A 25,586-nucleotide genomic window follows, 5' to 3' on the forward strand; every position below is an offset into this window, starting at 1 on the left:
TCCCACATCAGACACAAGGTGCAGCCTTTTCCTCCCCACGCAAAACGCTCGCTCTTTGCCTCTGCCCACCCGGCTCCGCTGCCGGCCTTCCATTGTCCAGGCCTTGATACTGACAAGGTTGATGTGGAAGGAGAGCTGTGACACTGGGTGAGTTAGGGCTGCCAGCTGTTAGCAATCAAGTCTATTTTGAAGTCAGGGACACATGGACCCCCAGGGCCAAAGCAGCAACTAGCCCAGCCCCTCGCCCCCGTCCCGGCCTGCAACCTCCGAGCCCCCTGGTCCCAGAGATAGCCGGCACAACTGTATTGGTTCCAGATGTTGCACGCCTGCAGCGGGGCTGTTTTACCTAAGAGGACCCCGAAAAATGATGACAAACCAGCGCGCAGGCCGCGACCGCAGCGGATATCAAGAAGTGGAGGCAGCACAGGAGGTAAGGAATGACCTGAAATGTTGCATTTTTAGATATCTATCTATCTATCAATTTATCAAAAGATAGATAGACAGATAGATAGATAGATAGATAGATAGATAGATAGATAGATAGATAGATAGATAGATAGATAGATAGATAGATAGATAGATAGATAGATAGATAGATAGATAGATAGATGGATAGAATTTTTTTCATTAAATTGGGATTTCATCTTCACCCTCTTGTCCTTGACAGGGAGGATGATGCATGAGAAAGATAACGCTCGCACCGCAGGCTGCTTTGGGATCCATGGGATCAATGTCATTTAGCATGAGGTATTGGCTTATTTTTTTCTGGGAGGTGAATCCGTCCTCGAAAATATTGCTTCAGATCCTGGTGTCTGTCCGATAGTTCTTAGACCGATGGAGTCTGTCATTTATTGTAAACTGAGGTGAGGTTTACATTAAATCTGCGCTTTTGAAGAGGCTGTAACAAAGGATAGGGGGAATGTCTGAATCAATGAATGTTCCTATAATAGTCTCGTAACCCTAACCCTAACCCTAAACCTAACCCGCTGCTGTCACTTGTATGTTTGCAGGTCAATCAGAAGTTTGCAGGAAATTGATTTTGACAGGAGGAATTTCCTGGTTAAACAGGAAAGAAAAGTACCGTCCAGTCACCAATTCACACAACTAAACCTGGTAAAATAAAATAATAATAATAATAATGATTATAAAAATAATAAATATATATATATAAATATATATAAAAAAAAATAATATATATATATATATATATATATATAAATGTGTGTGTGTGTGTGTGTGTCTGTATGTATATATATATATATATATATATATATATAAAATAAAATGTTTTTTATTGTTTGTTTTTTTTCCTAAATTATGATGACTTCTAAATCATTGTTTATTGAAATGAGTGATGTAATTGTGTTATCATTAACTTATATGTACAATATTGCACCGCTCCATTGTGTCGCTGTAAAGGTGAAGGCCTTGTTCAGAACCAGGCTTCCATTGGTGTGTTAGGTGGGTCTACAGTGCCCTCCTGTGGTCAACACAGTAAATTTAAAATCGATTTTCAATGCCTATGTTGAGTCAGTTTAACCCTTACACACTTCTTGATTTGCAGTTTATTTCAATTGTTTGCACACTAACACTGGTATTGGAGACACGATGCCCACATCCTGTAACTCATGTACCAGTCCCCTGAACTAATTCTGATAAAATGCAAACACATTTCCTGTATTACACTCAGATTGCAGATCTCAACCACTTTTTTCAAAACAAAACACACAGTTCTCATTTGGCACAATCTTCATGAATAAAATTGCTTGCGTTATCATGGAACATGCTGCTTTTAGAAATGCTGGACTTAAATATCCTACTATCCACATGTTGCACAATTGTTCAATTAGGAATCTGAGATTTACTGTAACAAAAGGGCCCCAGGCGAGTTTTGGAGCAATGGATGCCAACATAGGAAAGAGAGGCATAGCAAGAGGAGTGAGAGTAAGAGGAGGAAGATGATGGGGAGGAGGAAGAGCAAAACCAAAGAGAGCCATAATCTTTGATGAATTCCGGGCCACTTTGGTTGACCATGTGCTCAACCATGGCCCAACAACGAGGGAGGCTGGGAGGGGGAGTACAACCAAACTTGAGCAGGTTCACAGCTGTGGCCATCGTCTGGACTTTCCCAAATGAAAATGGGTAAGAAATCTATATATACTATACTGGGAGTATACTGGGACTAATACTATAATGGGAGTTCCATTTTAGTATTGTAGTACTGCATATCAAAACAGTACTCAATGATGAATGTATACAGTACATTTTTATTTTATTTGTTCTGTATGTAGGACCCTTTACACATCCAACTTTGTGTTTGTTGGGATGTGGTACAGAATTTTGAAAGACAAATAAAAACATATATTTGTTTACATAAGATTATATGTGTGTGTTTTATATTTAAGTATAAAAACATACAAAAATATTTTACAACAGACTACTGTACATACGTAGTAAGTACAACACTGAACATGCAAAAGGTATACGTCTCCTGATAAGGTGTAAGGGGTCAGTATAAGGCGTACGAGTGTGGTTCTTTGAAATGTCTGTACATATGATGGTGTGTGTGTGTCATTTCAACACAAAATACCATTTTGAGAAGACATAACATTGTTTTGAATGCAGTTTCATTTTTCAGGAGATTTGTGGAGTTCTGCCTTTTGTGTGTGTGTTTTTAGATTTGTGTGTAGAGTTTTGAGAATATGAGGTATGTTTTCAGAAAACACGTGTTAACAATTGAGGAAAACTGTAACAGTATTAAGGTATCTGCTCTGTTGTGCAATAATAATAATAATAATAAAAATAATAATAATTATAATAATAATAAGGCAAAAATTTCAGAATTCATTACACTCATAAATGCATTAATTAAAAGCTGTAACAAAATTGATTAACTATTAACATATTGATATATTAAGATATCGATATCTTCTTTTGAAATATACAAATATGTAAATATATATATGATAATAGCAGTGTAACACTGCCATAATAATTTATAGAGTGCATCTCATTTGTCATATATAATCATGTTTAGTTAAGCATTTTTCTTTCTGTTTTCTAATTGTGTGATTACATCACAGAAAAAAACAACAACTTAAAAGAGTTGTGTTGTTGATATCAAGTGTTGTGAACTTTCGACTGCTTGGAAATGATCCATCTATCCACTACATATTGAACCGGCGTGCCGGGGCTGGTTAGGCTTTCCGTCTGGTCCTGTGACCCGGGGGCCTGAACCTGGCTGGGTGTGCTCGGCGCGGGGCTCACCCTGTGGCCTCCTTCGGTGGGGGGCAGACTCCTGTCATCACACCAGGCTGCCGGGGTACCTGTCCTCTGGCGCTCTTGGTGCGCGGGGCACTCGTCACTGGAGGGGCGGGCCCTCTGTTCTGCGGCCGGAAGCTGACCAAGGGCCTGATGGGGGTGCGGCGCCTATCTCTCCCAGTGCCAAAACTCATACTCAGAACATACACCACACAAACGGCATAGGGCTTGTGGGATGGGTGGGGTGGAAGCTATGTGGGTGGGGATGTGGCGGGCGGCTGCAATCTTACCTGTCACGCTCCTGCCCCAGCATGCAGTCATATTAGCTAAGAACACATACACTCGTACGCCAATCCTACTCCGAACAACACTCCACGAGACCAGGAACTGCGGAGCAGGAGGGGTGCGAGTGATTCGGGTTCAACTTGCCTGAAGGACTCACACCCCCACACACGCAATTCTAACTGCAATTACCAACAGCACACATTGAGCACTGGGGTTTTCCGGGGTGGCCGTCGCTTGCGGGTCGGTGTGGGGGGAGCCTTTGCTCCCACTGAGCGGCTTCTCTGCGGCTGGTGCCACGCCCTGCAGGACTGCTGGCATTGGCAGGGGCAGGGGGGCTAACATCCGGGTGCCCCGCGCTGAGCACACCCCACTACGCAGATGGGCGCTCGGCGCTCGCGGTCGGGTGGGGAGTCTGGTCGGCTGTGGTGGGGCAGGCCTCGCCCTTTCTGCGGGGCGTGGGTGGGCATGGGGGTCCCGCCAGCTCGCCGGTTCGGGCGGGGTGTCAGTCTGTCAGCTCAGGCCCTGGCTCTGGGCCTGCGGTCCGTGCCTGGCGCCCGCGGCCCGGGTTCTGTGCCTGCGGCTGCGTCTTGTGCCTGCACTTGGGGGTGGGTTGTACGTGTGCACCCCTGGGGTGCAGGGTCTCTTCGTGCTCACTGGGACTGGGTTATGCTCCTTGAGGCCAGGCGTGGGGGTTTGCTCCGCAGGCTTCCGGCTTCTCTGGGTCATGTACACTCACCGGTGGACACCTTACACACACGTGCACACACGCATGCACGCACGCACGCACACAGACACGCACACACACCACCAACGCCTGCTTTGAACACAACCCAACAGCCTCGTGGTTACAGCCCTCTGCTTTTGTTCCTCATTTACTGCCATAACTATGACGGGAAGAGGCCACGTGCCTAATTGAGTTTTTCAACACATGTTGTCCAAAGTTTATGATTCTGTGTAAATGTTGTTTGGTTCTATGTTTAATCATCTCACCCGTGGTGATTCTCCCCCTCTTGGAGTAGTGATCAGTTGGTTATAAACCCAAACATGGTAAAATAGTTCTCCAAAGAGGGGGGTTGGTGGTGGCTCTGTATAACCTAAAACTGTGCTCTTGTCATCCTCCGGATCGTAGAGTCACAGAGTTATTGCAGCAGTTCTTGATGATTATAGAATTAATCAAGAATTGCATTGCAGGTTGAGAACTTGAACTCTGTCCTAGATGCAATGGCGCAAATACTCAGTGTTGTATGTCCTGCATGCTGACAGCACAGGTACAAAAAAAAAGAAAAAAAGAAAAGAAAACAACAATACTACTACTACTACTACTAGTACTACTACTACTAATACGAATAATGACAACAACAACAACAACAACAATACTTATAATAGTAATAATAATAATATGGACACTGACTAGTCCTTGAAGATAACCTCTTTCTAACCTAAATTGATGCCACTAAATTAATTCAGTTGACTGCGACTGTGAGAGGAAACCGTCCGGGACGTGTTCGTCGGTGACTCCGACTCTTCCTGGAAGGCAGCGCGGGGTTGTAGTGGGCGGCTGCCTCTTCCAGAAACGGCTCCATATGCAGGCAGAGAGAGAGTGCCGGACCCCAGGCCGAGTCCCACACTCCGCCCCCTCGGAGCGCTGTCAACCCGCCTTCCTGTTGAGCGTCCGCCTCAGACTGCGCGGCCCGTGACTTCCGACCGTGGTGGAGTCCGCCCGGACTCCGTTTTTTCGCAAGTTGACGCTTCCCAACCGCAGTACGTACAAGGTCCATACATTCGGTGAATCGCCCAGTGACACCAGGCGCCGCGGGCCGTGAGCAGAACGCCGCCGTTGACACGAACTCGACATTTTGACGACCCACTCCCCGGGTTCCGTACAGTCGCTGTTCCCATGCTGCGTCGCCTCCGCGGTAGTTGCGCTATTTATGGCGTCTCGGCGTCAATTCTCTGCGTGATTTTTGGATTGGAGCCGGAAATAGGCTGTACTTTCCGAGGCGCGTAATGGGGAAGTATCGGCTTTCTAACTGGCCGCGGCGCTTCGATCCTCGCATCCACCTCGGTGTTTGCTGGTAAACGTTCCGCGTGGGACCTTCGTCCTCCTCCCCCCCCCCCCCCCCCTTCTTGTCGTCGTCGTCGTCGTTGTCGTTGTTTATTTCGTGCGCGCAGTAAATCAAGCCGACGCCGAGAGCAACTAGAACGGACTAAAACAGAAACAAACAGGGGAGGAGGAGGAGGAGGAGGAGGAGGAGGAGGAGGAACCGGGGGGGGGGGGGGGGGGGGGGCGGGGGGCGACTCAGAACCTCAACTATGGAAATGTTTTGAAAAAGCGGCAACTTAAAACAAACAGACAAACAAAGACGCAAACAAACAGGAAACAAAAACAAAGCGTTTTTCATTGTGGTGAAGGTAAGTGATCGTAATTAACCTCATACTAAATCGTATTAAAATCTGAATACGTTGTCCGACGATACAGTCGGAACAGGTCTAGCCGTACAGGCCCCAGCGTTTCGCTCCGCGGATAGATGCGTAATAATACATTTATCGTCAATTTTCCCTGCCGCGAGTTATGTTTATACATTTCATAAATGTGTACATTTAGATAAATTGGCTTGTGAGTTTGGGCTATACTGTATTTTAGCGGCACTTCAGACGACACACAATTGCTAATTCCCGTCAAACTTTATTTATTTGGATTTATTTATTCCTGTTTTTGACCTTATCCTTATTCGCCCCCCCCCCCCCTTTAATGTTTTGTATTGTTTTGACCCCAGTATTATATAAAAATAAAATAATCTAAAAAAATGCGTTTGTGTGTTTCGCCAACTGCCAACTTGAATTACGCAACCGCCGTTTCCCCCCACGCCGCAGCCGTGGCTGGTGCTGGTGACATGGTGTGTTTCAGGATTTTTAAACCTTGGCGATGGCGTGAACTAGTGTCTTCCCAGGGAGGCTGCTGTGCTGGGGCTTTTGGATTTAAAAACGTCGTTCACTTGGTCCAAATGCCAGTAACCGTGTCTAGAGAGCTTTCTCGAGTCAAACGTGCCCGTTAATTGGCTTCTCCGCGCCGCTTTAAGACGTATTGGAAAACACCCAAACACATGGAACTGCGTCAGAAACGAAAAGGATATTTTTTATGCTTAGAAAAAAAGACAGCATTGCCTGCATACATGTACCTTCTTCTTGTAAAATACAGTTCTTATAGAGCCAGTGGAATAACAATTCAGAAACTATAGTAATTATACTACACACACATTTTAACCTTATCCCTCTTTATTCAGGCCTAGATTCTAGAGCCCTGTATCCTCTGGCTGTGTAGATCTCTATAATATGATATAATGTAATGCAGTATAATTTACTGTAATATAATAGTATATAAGGTAATGCAATACAATTGTATTTGTTTATGCATAATCAATAAGCTTTCTTCCTTGTTGGTAGTTAATGTGAAGGAGATAAGATAAGATCAGATAACATAAGATTACTTAATCGACCCCCAGGGGGGAATTTAGGTGCTGAGGTGTTGAATGAACAGTGCAAGTAAAAAAATGAATTAAAATAAAATAAAAATCACAGAAATTACGAGTTCCGTTCCTAAGACCAGGTTGTTGTGCAAATTTGTCGATAAGTGAGGACCTGTGTTATTTCACGGTAAGGGGGCATGGCCATTGCGAACGCTAGTGAAGTGAATACTGACAGACTGTGGTAACAAGACTGAGAATGGTGATGAGATGTATATAGTGTATATAGTATACAAAGGGTGATGCGCGATGAAATGCTTGACGCTGAGACGCCGCAGTATTGTACGCAGTGTACAATACAGACTGGTAAGCTGGCTGAGGAGCTGGTCGTTAGTCCGAACGGTCGTTATGTCGTGTGTGCGTGCGTATATATATATGAGTCATAATCCACGTCCAATGTTATATAGATAGATCTACCGGTCAGTTTTAGAACACCTTAATTTTTCCAGTTTTTATTGGAATTTACACAGTTTAATGTCTCAATGTATTGTAAAATGAAAGCATAGAACAAATAAACAATTGGGAATAAAAATGAATCATGGGTTGTTTTGTTTAAAAAAGTTAAAAAAAAAAAAAAAAAAGATATAATGATGATATAACAATCAGCGAACACACGGGTGAGATTCTTTTTACAATGGAAATCAAACATCGTTGGCAAAGTTCTTCCCAATACTGTTGCAGATGTTCCCACAAATATGTTGCACTTGTAGGTTGCTTTGCACTCACTAGCTCCATGGAGACCGTGCCGGACATTCCATGATTTGAAGCCTGCTGTCTTGTTCTTTCGTCTAGGGTAGTTGTGACATAGCCTGGAGGTCTGTTTTGGGTCATTATTTTGTTGTAGGATGAACCCCTGACCAACTAGGCGTAAACCAGAGGTTATTGCATGGCTCTGCAAAAGGCTGTGCTAGCCCTTCTGGTTCATGGTGTCATTCACTCCGTACAAGTCGTTGACTCCGGATCCAGCAAAAGAGCCCCAGACCGTCATGTTTCCTCCTCCATGTTTGACAGTTGGTGTAACACTGAGGAACGCATCCTTTGGCCTATTCCACGGCGTACAAATTTCACGGCGTGTAATCTTACAAAAACCATGCCTGATGAACCGAAGATTTGAAATGTTGATTCATTGCTCCATCACTGGCCCCCGGCAATTCAAATGCCTTTTGATGGCATAAGAAACTGTACTCACAGATATCCTGGCATTCTTTGCAATTTCTCTTAAAGAAAGACCTACTTTTAAGGGTTATAAAGCTCTCTCTGTCTTCCTTTGTTAATTGCCGTTTTCCTGCCATTGTGATGGCACTATACTACTTCCCACGGTGCAATATTGTCCAAATACTGCTTCAGATGGTGCTATAATACGGTCTGTTCCAACACTGCTTTTATATGGACAGAGTAAGTAAACAACACAAGTTGGGACACCTGTAGCAATTGTTTGCATCAACTTTCAAGGCTTCATTTGCTTCCATTGCTGCAGAACAGCTGTAAGTTGTCAAACCCATTACTTGTTCCTGAATATGGCCTTTTATTTTAATTTTTTAATTTTTTTTAAGTCTGAATTTTCATTATTTTTCAGTTTTTGGTAACCCAAACCTTTTTTAAACCTCTGGAAGTTAAGCAATTACCTTTGTACCATGTCCGGTTATTCACTGGACTAGAACTGTTACATTTCAATAAAAACTGGAAAAATGGGGGTGTTCTAAAAAAACGTATATATATATTATATTATTATTATTATTATATTCTCTCCATTTCTGTATATATAAAGAAATGGAGAGAATATACTCTATGTCAGTCATTGTGTTCTTATGTCAGCAACCTAATGGTGTCAATCTTTACTAGTAAGAGTAATAGTAATGATCTGATCAGAACTTGGGCACGTGCTCATTACTTAAAATGTTGGTCTCAGAATCCGTTAGTAATTGCTCTTGGTCTGTGCAAAAATCAAGAAACGCTGTAGATCGAGATAGTTTGTAGTTGTTTTTGTGCACTGTCTGTCCCCCCCGACCCACGTCAGTGAAACGGATCAAGCACACATGCTACAAACTTTCTCTGTCTCTCAGTTGCGTTGTTGAGTTTACCATATTAATCACGTTTTCTATTAGGCACTATTGTGGTTTTTATGCACTTCTGCTTTGCATGGCCGTGTGCTTTGCAATAATGGCTCTCACTCACTAAATATAGGAAATATTATTTCTTTACTACAGTCGTAGCAGATGATATTTCCCTTATGCTCGTTATTTAACAACACTAGCAGTTAAAATGCCTGTGTTGGGGATTGGTTCTCGATGACCTGCTTAGAAGGAATGAAGTGCAACCGACACTAATCTGTGTGTCATCAGTGCGGTTTTGTGAGTTTGCGGATTCACGCGACTGTATGACTTTTGGAAATGTACTTACATCTTTAAAGCACATGCAATTTACCTGTCTCTCTCAGCTCTTCTGAACCATGGCCCAGTGGACTCAGATGAATCAGCTGTTTCAATACATGCCCACGCAGACGGTCACCGATCTCTACCCTGCGGCGGCCTTTCCCATAGAAGTCAGATATTTTTTGGCAGAATGGATCGAGGAACAAAGATGGTACTGTCAGCATGCAAGCATGCCTGTGTGCTTCAGCATGGCAGAGGAGAAAACATCCCCCCTGTTCACACAGGCGCACACACACAAACGCAAGTCTGTTTTCTTTATTCGTTTGTCCTGTTTGTGCATTGTTGCCAGGGAGGATTTTGAACTGGAGAACGTGGAGCAGGCGGGAAAGGCCCAAGATCTGCTGGAGCAGATCATCAACATCCTGCAGAATCTGGCTCATCAGAAACCCAACGTGGTGGAGAGGATGAGGCTGATGCACATCAGCAGGAACATGGTGAGAAGATGATAGATTATTCAACGCTGGCTATCGTGATTATAACTTTGACTATTTCCTCTACTGCTGTTGCATCACCTGCAAGGAAATTGTTATTTTGTAATAACAAAACTTTGAGCTGCCAATGAATGCAGCCTATTCAGAGTGCCCCCCAGCCTTGTAGTAAATTGTAAAAAAATGTGAATAAAAACAAAACAATAATAACCTTTTGTAAACTGCGGAAAAAACAGCCCTCCATAACCATAAATTGGGATGAGTAGGGAAATAACGTGGATTGGTTGCAGAGAATCCATTGTTCACATATGGGGAATCTGTTCAATGATCTGCATCAGAATGGCTGTGAGTGCCAAAAGGCAAAAGCTATGGTACGCAAATTCAGAATGATAATCGTGCCACAAAAATATGTCAACATTATACATTAAATAATAACATTTACATGAAACAATGTTCATTCTGTCTCGCATTGCTTTCCAGAACATTTTCCGGCAGGAGCCTCTGCAGTTCGGGGTGATGGTCCGAGACATCCTCAGGAAGGAGAGAGTCCTGCTCAGCAATGCTGTGAGGCTTCTGACTAGACATTCTGTCCGTGTTTAGTTTAGCTTGACATTCTAGAGCGGGGATGTCAAACCTATTTCAGAACACATGGTACTAAATGTGACTTCATGTGGGCTGTATTACTTTTTAAGTTGTGGCCGGAGGTGTGTATGTGTGCATCTACACTGGCACGGGACCAACACAGTCTGCTCGGAACTTCTTTTAATGTCTGAATCAATCAGCTGTTCATTTCAGCTCATCGAGGAGTTCCTTTGACTTCAACACATCCATTAGTTGTTTATAGATTCTTTTTTTACAGAGGTATTACTTTTGTTAAGAATTGCGTTAAAGTGTATTAAAGCGTAACTTCCTAGGGGTCTGATTTGACCAGAGATCTTCAACCTTCAATCTGTACTCTGATGTACTCAGCACTGACTATATTTGGTGTTGTTTTACTTTGTAGTCCTCTCAGGCGTCCAACCAGCCGCTGGTCAGCCCGGACTCCGTGGCAACGAACATGTGCGACGTGGACCAGCTGGTGCTCAAGGTGCTAGAGATCCAGGACCGCAGGCAGAAGATCCACCAGCTGCAGGAGGAGCTCAACTGGGAGAGACAGAACTTTGAGTCTTTACAGGGTGAGCGCTCTAAACCCCACTCACCCCCAATATCGTCCAAACACACAGATATTTTAGAGCAAAAACATAAAGACACAATCTGATTAATACAAATTTTGACTCATTGTGTATTTGGTCTGAAATGTCATATACGCCCAATCTAGGGCTGCCCCTTGAAAGTAGACGAGTCAACATTTGGAAACCCGTCAGTAGACTGAGGTTCTTCAAGTCGAGCAGTTGTCTTTTTTCTTTTTTTTTTCCTTCACTCAGTGTTTTTTAAATCAACCGGATAAACCAAACAGAGGCTTAGAATTGCACAGGGATAGCATGTCAACAAGGAATTATAAATAAGAGCAATATCTTCATGCGAGTGATTGCCAGCGTGGGAGCCGGCCCCGCCCTCCATCTCCGTTCCGGTGATGGAGAGGGAGGGGTAGAGAGGAGAGATGTCTGTTCTGCTAATAGCGAAAATGCTTCTTTGACAAATATGTTAACCTGAGCAAAGCAAGTTTGAAACAGGTAATATAGTCTTCAAAAGTAGAAAATATGTTTTCTGAATTTCTCCAATACCGATAACAGAACTGGTAATAGAACTGGTAACAGTATGGGGATGGTCAGGGGGTAGAGCTGGTTGTCTAGTAATCTAAAGGTTGCTGGTTCGATCCCAGGCTCCTCCTGCTAGCATGTTGTAGTGTCCTTGAGCAAGACACTTAACCCCTAATTGCTCCTGATGGCTGCGTCCGTCGGTGTTTGAGTAATTGTAAGTCGCTTTGGATAAAAGCGTCTGCTAAATGTAATAATAATAGTATGTAATGTTGGAGCTTATCAATACTACGGTCTTTAATTTATCCCCGGGGCGCATTTAATACTGGGTCTCCGTACCCAACCTGAGGCAAATACCCCTTTATTCGAATGATCGAATATTCGCATTGAACAGCCAGATCCGATTTCGACTGACAAATTCTGAGTCGGTTACAGTCCGAATCCAATCTGATAAATATTAGAGAGCCGGACATTCGATGTCTACCGAGTCATTCCTAGTGGCAGAGATGAGCAATAAATAATGAAGCAAATATTCCTTGTTGCAAAATTGAGGTTTTGACCAAGACCCACCTCTACTCTCTCTACAGTCGGTAAAAATGATGGTAAATGGCTTAAACATTAAAGAGTGGATTTGTGCAAAGCAATGAAGCCCTGTAGTCTGAACGCAGCCATAACCATCTGTTAAATGGCTGCAAATGGATGCTATAAATATTTATTAGGACTCCATGTTTTTATCTGTGTTAATTTCATTGTTAATCTTTGTTTATTTGAGAACAGTTGAATGCATATGTTGTAATCTCGGTATCATCCTTCTGTATAAACATTGCGTATAAACAAACAAAACATTGCGTCTCGTCCTTGCTTGCTGATGATGCGTCGATCCTGTCGGCCAGCTGCGTTTTTCTGTGATATTCATGCGGACTTGATCCATGAATATGACAGTGTCAGTATCAGTTACTTATTTTATTTATTTTTATCCTCCTTGGCTGTCTAGGTCAACAGAACGGATTGGATCCAAAAAACGCAGAACTGCAAAAACTCAAGAAGCTGCAAAGTAATATCCAGAAGCTGGAGTTCAATTTACAAGCCATGGTGAAGGTGAGCACGGACATGGTGTATTAGCTTCTGTGGGGCTGTTATGATTGAAAGACCAACTCTGATAAGGAAGCAGCACTTTTGGTGTCCTCTCTTTTCGGTTTAAGGTAAATGTACTAACTACAGTAGGTAGAAGGATACAGTACAATTAGGAGGCAATTAGTCTGGCAGAGCCTGTTGACACTGTTATAAGCTCACGTTTTGATGAGCAATGCTTATACTAACGTGCACATACACACGTGTGTGTGTGTAATATGTGTTTGTGTGTATCCTGCAGAATCGTTTTCAAATTCTGCAGGAAGCCGCGGACTGTCTGGACCGCTGCCAAATGCGTCTCATCACGCGGCTGAAGGCATGGAGGTGGGAGCAGAACCAGTCCACCATCGGACATCCCTTCGACGATAACCTTAGTCCTCTGCAGACCTGGTGAGGCTCTCATCCTGTCTGGTGTCTTCGTTAATGCTGTTATCTTTTAGTTATCGCACTTTTTCATATTACAGTTGAGTAAAAAAAAAAAAAAATATTGTGCAACACTTGCCCACATGGTAGATAGTTGAGGTTAAACCCAAAACCTCCTATTGCTTTAAAGCTGACTCCAATCTGATGTGACGTTAGAGACGTATAGGATAGTTACATCAGATGAATTCGATATTACAGTTCTGAGCTGGAAGGAAATGTGATTTGTATGTAAAGTTTATGGTAAAGGACACCTTCAACCTATTCAGCTTTTTTTTTGGGGGGGTGGCAATTGGTGCCACATACAATGCCTTGCACCATCAGAAAGCTGAGACCCTAAGGAATCATTTGAGATGCAGCTTGACACTGTATGTCAATCTTCTATCAATTTAGAGGTAATAAACATTATATTTTTAATTGAGCCTGATAAAATTATTAATATTTTGACTGTAAAGGGGCTTTGAACATTGTACTCGTGCCTAATGACATCCATTCACATGCTTCATTATGTGTGATTAGTTGCTGCACCATGTTGTGGGTTGATACCATTAATTACACAGCTTTGGTAGACTTTCTAGCCATTTTTGACCACTCGACAAAGGGTCAAATATCCCCCCAAAAGACCACCTCAAGACCTCAAGACCTTAAAAAACACTGAATGCTGAGATGCAGTATCAATAACTTGCGCCATTTTGACGATTGGATGACAAGCCCTATTTTCATTCAACACGGACTGTGCCGTGGGGCTTAACAGGTTAACCATCTTTCTGATTCTTTTTTTTTTTTTTTTACATGGCCTGCCTCTTCTGGAGGGATGTGAGTCAAACTGGAAAAATCATGAGTCATCAAAACCACAGGAAAGACACCTTGTGCTTTTCAGAAGTTTTGAATTTTTTATCATTACATTTAACACGTCTGTATATGTGACAGGCCTGAATGAAACGTTGCTACTGAAACGATAGAGACATAAACGTAAAGCACACTCTTGATAACCAATTGTTACCTTTGCTAGTTTTGTTAAGCCCCTTCCCCACGTGGAATCTGTAACATTACTGGATTAAAAATATCTGACAAAAGCAGTAGGTAGTCTTTCCCACTTTGGCCTCCTTTACGGTAAAGTTCCGTGTGGAGTCAGATGACTGTTGCGGATACAGTACTTAATGGGTCATGGTTAGTACGTTAAGTCCAGTGTAAATGCGATCGTTTGGATTGTTTTGAATCTGTCCGCAAACGGACGTACAATCTGAATGGGAGTGGCCCTCTCAGAGAGTGGCCCTTTGCTCCCCGTCTCCCTGCCCCTCCAGGACGGACTCAGTTCCCTTCACGGCCGGAGCCTCCGTCCCCGGACGCAATAAACCTAACCCAAAGTTAACCCTAACCCTGGAGAAACGAAGCCCAATGTCCCCGCACCGCACCCCTAACTGTAAAAGACACCTCTAGGGTCTAAGGGGCATTTTTAAGAACAAAAAGAATACAATTTAAGAATATAAAGACCTGTCTCCATAGAGACTGGACGTGTTTCGGATTGGACTCGCCATTTTTGCAATTTCTTCTTTCTTTTCTTCCTGAAAACAAATACTTTTTGAAATATTTGTATGAAATAAATATTCATATAGACCCACTATTTGTGCTTTATTTGGATTCGGCTCGACCCCTACTTTACGGCAATGTTATTGGTTCCATTCCCACACACATTTGCATTTTACCGGAAATGATACTAGGTCGAGAGTGAGGAAATTTACGAAACGACTTTTAAGGAACATCGACACCGGATCCCTTTCCCACACGATGCCAATACGGAACATTGCCAGTGGATTTACGCCTTTCAGTACAAGCGGGAAAGAGGCTTTAGATGATCTATGAAGCAGTAAACAGGAGGAGGTGAAATGGTCATTAAATGCTTCAGCTGTATCAATCAGTTTGTAATTGGGACTATTATCATCAACATTTGGTTATTTGTAAAGAACCCATCTCTACTTGCATTACAGTTTGAGACTAAAGGAATCCCTCAGATTAAGCTTGTGCTGTAAACTGAAATATATAGCTGTTATCTAATGAAACGCATCCATCCTGATCATAATATTAAAAATATTAAATATGTATGTGGGGGAAAAAAAGAAACATTATCCAATCCCCACCAACTGCTGTTGAAGTGGGCCGTGAAGCCCACACTCTCTGAAGTGATGACTGACTTCCCGCCTGAGTCAGCGTTCTGCCAGTCGATCCTGCAATGGTCGATCCTGATTTTCCTGATTTCTGCAGTGTCATATCATCCAGTGAGCAGAATGACACAATGAATGAGAGCTGGAATGGTGAACTTTAAAGCCATTGTCAGGCCACTATGTCTATGTGAGTCACTTTTCTAATTGTGATCTCATTTTTGTTGTTTTTTCCCCCACACATCCTCTTCGAGGTGTGAACAATTGCTTGGGGTTAACGGCAAGCTGAGACAGGAGGGGATGCTTGTGGGGGAACCCATTCCAGAGCTCCTAGAACGACTCGCTCGGCTTCAACAGGCTCTGATTCAAAGGTTTGACACACATTCTTAAAAAACAGTTTTGATTTAAGCCGCAGTGATGTCTTTCAGTATATTCCTTATAGTTTTCATTCAAATGCCCGCATTCTTAAACCCTCCCACTCAGCTGATCCACGCTGTCTTGCTGTTATTTTAGCTGTCTGTTGGTGGACAAGCAGCCTCCTCAGGTCATTAAGACCCAGTCCAAGTTCTCCACCACAGTGCGCTATCTCCTGGGGGAAAAGATGGCTCCAGGAAAGCCTGTAGTGTTCAAGGCACAGATCATCACTGAAGCACAGGCCAGGAACCTGGGACAGCTGGCAAATCTGCCCAGGTCAGTGGTCTCCACAGGGTGGGGCTGTCTGATGTCATGGAGATTTACTTTAGCAATACCTTGACTTTGATACTGGTTTCCAAATGACACGTTTTTCGATAATATATTCTCTTTTTTTTCAATACAGGAAAGACTCTTAATCTTATGTCTCATCTTTATGTACCTGTGGGTTTTATTTTAAGCTCACTGAAGAGATGAGGTACTTGGTGTTGAAAGTTGGAATTGCATGCCAAAGAACATTTATAATAATTCCATGCGGTTTCCCCAAAAAATAAAAGAGAATAAAGGAATCAAATTCACAGCAGGCTTAAAAAAAAAAAAAAAAAACTGTTTCAGTAACACAGCATAACCTCTATACAGAAATGCAATAGCAAGCCTCAACAGGCTTGATACATGATATATCCCGCTAAAAAGTAGAGTCTCAAGTGGCTCCACACACCCCCACATTCCACAAAAAAAACAACGACATCACCTGGCTGTAGCCTCCTCCCAGACAAGTCCCAGTGGTTACACGATCTGACCCAACAGATCAACAACTCACAAAACTCACAGTTTTGTGAGTCATGGATTGGTTCATTTTTTCGGATCGGGGGTGGGAGACAAATATAGCTTTGCTTTCCATTTATTCTGTAAAACACTTAAATCAAGGAACTTTTGTTTTTTTGTTAAATTAAAGTGCAATATGAGGCACGCATGATACCTTCTTCCTTTAAAGATGGTAGTGAAGGAAAAAATATGATTAGATTCGCCCCCGGTAATTGAATTTAATTCCAATAAGTAACCGGTATCATGTTAAATTCCTCACATTTATTAAAAAAAAAAAAAAAAAGAATCATGCAAATCGGTTCAGAATTAAGCGACTTACAGCCGATTTTGTAGAGAAGTCTGCATCTCTTGATACACATTGTATTTGTTTACATTACATGCAGATGCATAGGGGCGACATTGGCTGTATCCACAGCTCATTCCCAACATGTCGTAAAGTAGCAGCATCATAGCGTGACACACTGTCAACCAATCACTGCGCTTCAGAGCAAAACACAGCACGCATCGTCTTGTCTATCTTATTTTCACGGCAACTCTGCATCCAGATTTAGGGAATTATGATTTTAATAATGTAACAGCGGCAGTAAAACAGGATTTCACTAGGATGGTTAAGGAGTCCAGGGAATCGGGCAGAGGTTCGGACAGAAGGTACGGTAATCTGGAAGCAGTGTGGGAAATCTCAGTGTGATGCAAAAGACATTCTGGCAAAAAAACAAAGGGAAGTGGAGTGATATTTATACAGAGGAAACCAGGTGAAGAGAAGGGAGTGACAGCGAAGCAAAAGGGAGTGGCAAGATCTGAAATGACATGGAGGTTAGTGGCATGGCACGAGGAAATGAGCAGATGAAAATAACATGAAACAACATGAAACATTACATGAAAACAAATATAAATACAGGGAGATCAGGCAGGATTCATTACACAAGGAGTTATTTGATTATGGAATAGTCATTATGTTCAGTGTTTCCCCTGGAAATGTTCTATTAATGGGTGTATGAATATTACCGATGTACAGTATGTTGATGATGAGTAATCGGTTTTACTGTGAAAATAATGTTCTTTGAAAGAGAATGCAGTATTTAACAAATGATATATCGAGTATATATAGAAAATGGGTTTTGTGTATGAATGTAGAAGCCCCACTTCTGCGTCAATAAGATAATTAATAAGGGATCAGAGTTTGAAGTCTTAAATGTCTCCATTAGTCATAACTATTTTCCAGTTATCAAGTTTGTTAGTGTAATACGTCACAGTCTTGTAAATCATGAAACGCTTCATCTGCGAGCCAATCTCAACAATTCAAGAATAAAAGGAACATAGTGATATCGCAAAAAAAAAAGAAAGGCTGTTATTTGTGTGGCTTGCAGCTGTGATAATGTATAACATTTAAGCATGTTAAAAAAACATAAACAAAGTTAAATAAAGTCAAACTAAAAGCTTTTACAACAACCTTATAAATGTTTCATTCAATTTCATGATTGTATTATGTGTTGTGTACAATATTACTACAAATAATTGTGCTTCTTCTAATTACATTGTGTGTCTACTGTTTATTCCAGTGAGAATGTCGGGGAGCTGATCAACAACACAGCCATCCTCGAAAACAACTCAGTCACCCGGAGCACATGCGCCACCTTTAGGCACATGGTGTGTACTGCACCCAGGACCTCAGCTCACACAGAGCGTAGAAGGGAACGCCTCATTTCATAGGTCAATTAACACCTTTCCCTTTTTGGTGACAGTCCATCAAGAAGATCAAGAGGGCGGACAGGAAGGGATCAGAGTCCGTGACGGAGGAGAAATTTGCTCTGCTTTTCTCAACAGAGATCACCATCACTGGCTGCGACACGCCATACAGGATACAGGTCCCCCACCTTTACTCTATTTGTTTGACTAGAGAAATGGAAGATTTCAAATTGTGTTTTGTATTTTAAATTGAATAAGCAACAAGGTTGTTGTTTTTTTTTGTTTTTTTTTAACATTACAAAAATAACTGATGAATTCAAAAATGTTGATCTGAATGGCTGGCCACGGATAGCTTACAGTAATTCTAGTAGGTAAGATAATACAAGACATCACTTGATCTCTGAGGGGAAAATTTACGTCTTACAGCTGCATTAAAAATAAAAAACAAATAATAATAAAAAAAAATTACCTGAACTATACTAACCTAAAACGAAACTTAGTCAACTAAACTAAACTACCTGCAATCTAAAGCCAACCGCACTAAGAATAAGAAACAGAAATAAAGAAAAGCAAGGAGCTGCTCTGACATTCGAAAGAGTCGGTTCATCAATGTCTCCCAAGAATCATTTATTCTATTAAAAACCGTCTATTAAAAACATCACAAACACGGATGACTGCTTATTATCACAGGCTACTGATAGATAAAAGACTTGCAAACAGTTTGTTCATAATGAACAAATCTTCTGACTCAGGAGTCACTCTTGCAAAAGAGTTGGGCAAATCGGGTGAATCGTTGACCCCCGTATGAATCTCGCCCAATGCCTCTTAAACCTCTTGTTGCCATGTTCTGTCAATAAGTCCTCAGTAACTACATTCAGGTTGTGAGTCTAAGATTCATTCCCACTCTTTTCTCACCCTCCACGCCAACTTGGAGTGACTCCCGACTCCCGAGTCATTAAAAAGATTTGTTTGCTTTGAGCAAACCCATTCACAGGTCTTGCGTCGTTAACTATCAGATTGGATTAGATTCAACTAATTGTCATTGCACAGAGTAGTAGGCCATCATAATAATAACAATAACAATAATAATAATAATAACAATAATAATTATTATTAATAAGCACAGTTCAGTTCTATGCATTTGTGACTTTTTGTTGGTTTTCTTAGTGGTTAAAAGATAGTGGTGTGTCGTGGCAATGTTTCTTTGTAAAAAATGTGCCATGGCAGAGAAAAGGTTGGGGAACACAGCTTTCGGGAATGTTCATCTTTCTCCCTTCCTCATTTTTCTCTCCCATCTTCGCAGAGCATATTTACATGTTATATTATATACAATTTGTGTTGTAGATGATTTCAGTGCCGGTGGTTATCATCGTCCACGGCAGTCAAGACAACAACGCTCTGGCCACCATCATCTGGGATTGTGCTTTTTCTGAACCAGTGAGTGCCATATTCAAATTTATTTTCATCCCGTTCCATCTACTTGGAGTTAATATCTTGTTTAAGACTTTAGTATGTGTGTCTAAAAGCCTGCTGGGAGGTGCTCACCGCTTCGGCCCTCGTGTGTTTCATGATGTCACCAGGACAGGATTCCCTTTGTGGTTCCGGAGCGCGTTCCCTGGAAGAAAATGTGCATAACCCTCAACAGTAAGTTCATGTGCGAGGTCCAGACCAAGCACTGCCTGGACCAGTACAACCAGCACTTCCTGGCCCAGAAGATCTTTGACAATCCAGACATCTCTGAAGACTTCAGCAACCTGTTGGTCTCGTGGGGACAGTTCAATAAGGTAAAAAAAAAAGACTCTCTCTCTCTCTCTCTCTCTCTCTCTCTCTCTCTCTCTCTCTCTCTCTCTCTCTCTCTCTCTCTCTCTCTCTCAAGCATCCACGTATTATCAATCAAACGCGTTTTCGTTTTACAGGAGGTGCTCCCTGGTCGCCAGTTTACCTTCTGGCAGTGGTTTGAGGGAGTGATGGAGCTGAGCAAAAAGCACCTGAGGGACTACTGGACCGAAGGGTGAGGAGGAGGAGGGGTGCCGGAGTCACCGTGCAGCTCCGAGTATTGAACTGTAAAAATCTGCAGTCCCGACACAGTCAAGTAACATACGCGGCGTTACCTCCTCCAGGTTGATATTCGGATTTATTGGGAAGCAGCACCTCCATCTTATCCTGAAAGACAGGCCCAACGGGACGTTCTTACTCCGCTTCAGCGACTCCGAGATCGGCGGCATCACCATCGCCTACGTGGCCCCCAGTGAGAGTAAGTTATTGTACGGCCTGACAATGGGTTTTATGGGACTGACGTTATAATTCCATTCGGTTTTAGTTAGTCCTCCACGTTTCTAAATTTCTGGTCCGGTCTCTGGTTTGGTATCACATCACATTTCATTCCAGGGACATTTAGTTCAGGCTCTAGTAAGGGAAAGCGGGAATTTCCCCAATATCTTTTTTTTGTTTGTTTTTTTATTACCTTGGCATTGCTTGTACCTCTGCATGACCCGCTCACCCTCAGTACATCTTTGCAGATGGGGGACAGAAAATCCAGAATATTCAGCCCTTCACCAAGAAGGACCTTGAGATCCGTTGCCTTGGCAACCGCATCGGAGACATTAAGCACCTCACATTGTTGTACCCTGACTTTCCTAAACATGATGTTTTCAGAAAATACTACACAGGTAACCCCTCCCCCCCGTGTAAATTCAACAATTTCTATTTGTATAAACAAGATTATTATTTTTTTTTTAAATTAATTTCCACTGAAAGTTGCATGTATTTTTGCTGTCTTGGTTAACAGAAGACCCAGTAACCTCGGCAAAGGGAGGCTACCTCAGCACGACGCTCCAGACTATAGTTACGACCACGTAAGGACCGCGTCCCAACCGACCCCAGGCTTTGTCATGCTCACCTTCCTTCCTCTGACGGCACTTTGTCTGTGTGTTTGCGAGCGCAGGGAAGCTGACGCGGTGTCGCTCAGTGGTCTCAGTATGACGCCCCGCTGTGAGACGCCTCAGGACCACAGCCCTCACGGATACCCCATGTGAGCACAGGCGGTCTTTCCATACGATATAGTTAGGCCATTGCCCGGAGCCTTGTGCGCTCGCAAATTTGAGTGATTTTTATTTTATTTTTTCATAAAAACTCTTGTTTTGCTTTGGCACTCCAGCCATCAGCTCTGTGCAACACTCACATCCCACAAGTATCCCAATTATTAGGGGAAAAAAAAGAGAACGTGGAGAGTGGACACGGATATGGTGGGCGGAGGAGAGGAAACACACACTTGTAGTGTGTAGTTCGACTGCAGTCATGAAAGATCGTCCGTTTGGCAAGGACTTGAGACTGTGATGCTCGGTGAACTTTTGAAACCTGGCCACATAAATGCACGTTTAAAAGCGCCCGGAGACCAGGGCTCGGCGTGAAGGTGACCTGGTGCCGTGGTGGTTCATACGCTGCCTGATTATCCTCAATAAGTGGTCACAATTTACCTATGTTGGAGTTGACAGCAGAGAATCTGTGTACACTCTTGAACAAAACGTCCTTAATCCTATTTGGAATTATATATTTATGAGGTAAAAGTGTTCCAACGTTTCCTATTGAAATAACCCCATTGGAGGAGTAGTAACAGGATCGATACAAGTTCTAATAAAAGAGTTTGAACACTTTCTGTCCAGTACAGAGATCCCATCAGCGCATCAGGGTTCGGTTGTTCTGTTCTGGCTCTCGGCTCTTTTCGAGTCTCAGTTCAGCCTGCGAGTCGCAAACAAAACGACCAAATGACTCATTTTCTGGAGTGACTACCCACTCCTGAGTCATTTAATGTAGTAATTTCAAATAGAATTTCATATATTTATAACCTTGTCTTGTTGTCTCATGGTTCCGTTGGAATTCTCATTTAGCTTTGCTCACTGAAAAGAGAAAAGAGCGGCCTCAGATTGGTCCTGCCTGGGGCCTCAGAATCACAAAGACCGCCCCTGCATGTTCATGTTCAAGTTCAAGTTCAAGAGATTAGCGAGCCACTGTTAAGGCCTGAGTTTTCAATACCAGTACTGGTACTGACACCTTGACCTTGACTCTGGTTTCTAAAATATGCTTTTTTGGCTGCCAGCTTTGTTTCCTTATACTGCAAATATTGAGTTAATGGTCACTGATTAAAATAAAAACTTCTTTGACCGTTTTTTTAAGCAAAATACCTTTTTTTATGTGCTCTTACTGTACATTACATTAAGCAGACGCTTTTATCCAAAGCGACTTACAATTATTCAAACACCGACGGACGCAGCCATCAGGAGCAATGAGGGGTTAAGTGTCTTGCTCAAGGACACTACAGCATGCTAGCAGGAGGAGCCTGGGATCGAACCAGCAACCTTTAGATTACTAGACCACCAGCTCTACCGCCTGAGCTACCGTCCCCTGTACAGTTCTTTAGTTTTATTTTCTGGTCATTGAGGCCTAAGAGATCAACTAGGGCAGCTACAACAACCCTCAATTTGATACGCATTAGGCCATGGACCCCGTTAAATAAGATGTAGTCTCTGGGACCAAATCTGAGAAGATTTCTATTGTTAGATATGATTTTAGTCTGAACTTACATACCCATCTATACTGTAGTTAGGGAGCTAACAGTGAAACTTGGATAAAAACAGTCATTATTCTACATTCTCTAATGGTTTTAATGTCTTAGAAATTAAATAATGGTGAAGTTCAACTATTCATAATTTTGCTAGAGACCCCCTGGTACCTTTTGAAAGACCCTTGGGGGTACCCGGACCCCACTTTGAGAATCACTGTACTAAAGTATCAAAATAATAATAATAATAATAATAATAATAATTATTATTATTATTATTATTATTATTATTATTATTATTATAATGATTATAGTAGTAATAATAATTAATAATAATGATAATATTTATTCGTAACATGCCACACCATGTTTTCTAATTGAAATAAGTAGCAAATTTTGATTGATTTCCCACACCCCTCTCTTTCTCACACACACACACACACACACACACACACACACACACACACACACACACACACACACACACACACACACACACACACACACACACACACACACACACACACACACACACACACACACACACGCTGCCCTTTTCCTCTGCTGTATGTGATGACGCTCAGGGCTTTGTACTGAAGGGACTCTTTCTCCCTCGGTTTTCCCAGGCCCCAGTTCCAGACGTCGTTCTCACCAGAGCCTTCAGTTCAAGGAGCAGAGTTTGTGCCGGAGTTCTCTGACCCCGGTGCACTCTTCCCTGGAGATTTGTAGGTTAACTATAGTCATACAGTGATTTTGTTTGTTTGTCCGCATTACATGTAAATGACATCATTGTTTTAACTTGTCTGTATGTGTTATGAATCTCTAGGGTCCAGCCTGAAAATATGGATATGGATATTGAAGACATTCTACAGAGATTAGGAAATTAGAAGGATTTCCCTGAGGACATTATCTATCGACAATGCATGGTGAGGAAAACTGAGCCGCTCTGAATAATCCCACACAGCTTGTTTACTCTCATCCCCTTGGAGCCGTGGCATCATGTCTTCACGTTTTGGTAAAACTCAAGAAGACATGTTGGTGTACATGGGACTCGAAATGTTGCGCTCGATCCAGTCGGAAAGAAGGAAACAACAAGGAGGACAAGGATGTCAGACTGGGAACAAAGAAGAACTAAGGGGGCAATTCCATGCTTTTCCCTGACCAACTCTGCCTTTTCCACAACCTTTTAAACAATATAACAGGTTTAAATTAGATAACCATTACTTTTGTTGTCTGTTTATATTATATGTCTGACACAAAACTTTGCTGTTATAGGAGTACTCATATAACATGTTTAGTTCCTGCTCTTCTAGCATGGTTGTTTATATTACATGGCAGAGTGTTGTTTGTTATATGTGTGTGATAATCTTTTTATTAAATCGCACGAGGCCAAATTTTCTGGGTAGAAATCTGACCAATTATGAACTGCAATGTCTGTTGTAAAAATAGGATTTCTTTTTCGCCCAATTTTCCTTTCACGTTGTATTTATCTCATTGCCCCCTTGTTCAGAATGATTTTCTAAACTGTGAAGTAGGAAAATGAAGTGTGACATTGAAATGATAAAAAGTGTATATTTTAAAATGCCCTCCCTTTATACTTAATTCAATGTTGGAATATATATGAGGATATGGTTTCGGCAGGATTCATTGGCACTATGTTAAGAATGCATGTGTTTTTCCTGAATGATATGTATTTTTAATCATTTATACTTCACATGGATTTTATATTGTGATTTATCATTCCAAGGTTTTCCTCTGTGGACTTCATAATAAATGAGTTCTTCCCCCAAAAGTCAGAAATCCTTGATAACTGAGGACAGATCTTTTAAATACTGCACCACTGAGCGTGGATGGAGCTCCTTCCTTCTGGAATGACGGTGCAGGCACAGATCGGCAGATTCTTCACCCACAGATGAACCAGGGGAAATATTCATTGAGCTCCAGTGGGTGCCACATTGATGTCTACGTTTAGTGATTAATATTCTGGAAACTGGGTTTTGTTTCTCAGATGAAATCTTAACGGATTCCTTTATTTTTAATGTAAAAAAAATTTATTTTGTGATTGTCTGTCATGGGAACTGTTCAGAGACCATGTCTTTATCAGTTTAGAAGTTAACAGACCAAAAATCTTATGAAATGTTTCGGATTATTTTTGGAATACAAAAAAACTATATGAAAACTCCGTGGTAATCTGTTTAGGAAGGTGTGTTCTAAAGCAAATAGACGGTCCACTGAACCAAGGCGAATGCGTTTATCACATGATGGTGAATCACATTGTTATATGTTCTGTAATCCATTGGCCAAAGAGGAGACATTATTTAACTTAAATATTATATTTTCTATCCATCCAGTTTTAACAATCATGGTAAATCTTTAAAAAAAGAAAACTTTACACTGTACATTACAAAGCCTTTCCATTAGAACATAAAATCGAAGGTCTACATAAGAGTCTAAAATGAAAAATTCTAGTACTACTGCCAGAAAAAATCAAATTGTAAAAGCGTATGTAAAGGAAGCGGAAGAGGAAAAAAAAAAGCTTACATGTCTGGTTTAGTAATTGCTCTGTCAAATGGCAAAACGCCAGCCGGTGTCTCAGTGTCCCCCTTATTCATTGCCCAAATTCGACCTCCAGCAGCATTCCCCTTGTTAGGTTCACGACAAGATGGAGGAAGGGCGAGAAAGGAGTGGACACGAGCTGCACACTCAACTTTCATTCTCTTGCATAGATCCTCTGAAAATACAGGTGCACATCTGCCACCCTGTACAAAC

General features: G+C 42.0%; 1 protein-coding gene across 2 annotated transcripts; it reads left to right on the top strand.

Moving 5' to 3' along the window:
• The first annotated feature begins 5,195 nt into the window (after positions 1 to 5,195).
• On the top strand, positions 5,196 to 24,603 carry stat6 (signal transducer and activator of transcription 6, interleukin-4 induced). 2 transcript variants are annotated; one of them, XM_080016016.1, is made up of 20 exons: positions 5,196 to 5,307; positions 9,508 to 9,653; positions 9,792 to 9,936; positions 10,411 to 10,494; positions 10,934 to 11,105; positions 12,622 to 12,725; positions 13,000 to 13,148; positions 15,592 to 15,708; positions 15,851 to 16,027; positions 18,133 to 18,220; positions 18,316 to 18,438; positions 19,604 to 19,696; positions 19,840 to 20,043; positions 20,176 to 20,270; positions 20,380 to 20,513; positions 20,779 to 20,928; positions 21,048 to 21,114; positions 21,204 to 21,290; positions 23,444 to 23,542; positions 23,644 to 24,603. In XM_080016016.1, exons 2-20 carry the CDS (start codon positions 9,520 to 9,522, stop codon positions 23,702 to 23,704), a joined length of 2,283 nt encoding a protein of 760 aa, XP_079872142.1. In that variant the 5' UTR covers positions 5,196 to 5,307; positions 9,508 to 9,519; the 3' UTR covers positions 23,705 to 24,603. The 2 variants fall into 2 exon arrangements, with proteins under 2 accessions (XP_079872142.1, XP_079872141.1); XM_080016015.1 differs by lacking the exon at positions 5,196 to 5,307 and adding an exon at positions 5,835 to 5,958.
• Positions 24,604 to 25,586: the final 983 nt, after the last annotated feature.

This window comes from Zeus faber, assembly GCF_960531495.2.
Source record: "Zeus faber genome assembly, chromosome: 15".
Taxonomy (NCBI): Eukaryota; Metazoa; Chordata; class Actinopteri; order Zeiformes; family Zeidae; genus Zeus; species Zeus faber.

Coding starts and splice junctions, on each gene's coding strand:
- stat6 (XM_080016016.1), top strand. CDS start 9,520: ATGGCCCAGTGGACTCAGATGAATCAGCTGTTTCAATACATGCCCACG. Junction 16,028..18,132: donor CAGCTGGCAAATCTGCCCAG/GTCAGTGGTCTC, acceptor TGTTTATTCCAG/TGAGAATGTCGGGGAGCTGA. Junction 20,271..20,379: donor AGGGACTACTGGACCGAAGG/GTGAGGAGGAGG, acceptor TACCTCCTCCAG/GTTGATATTCGGATTTATTG.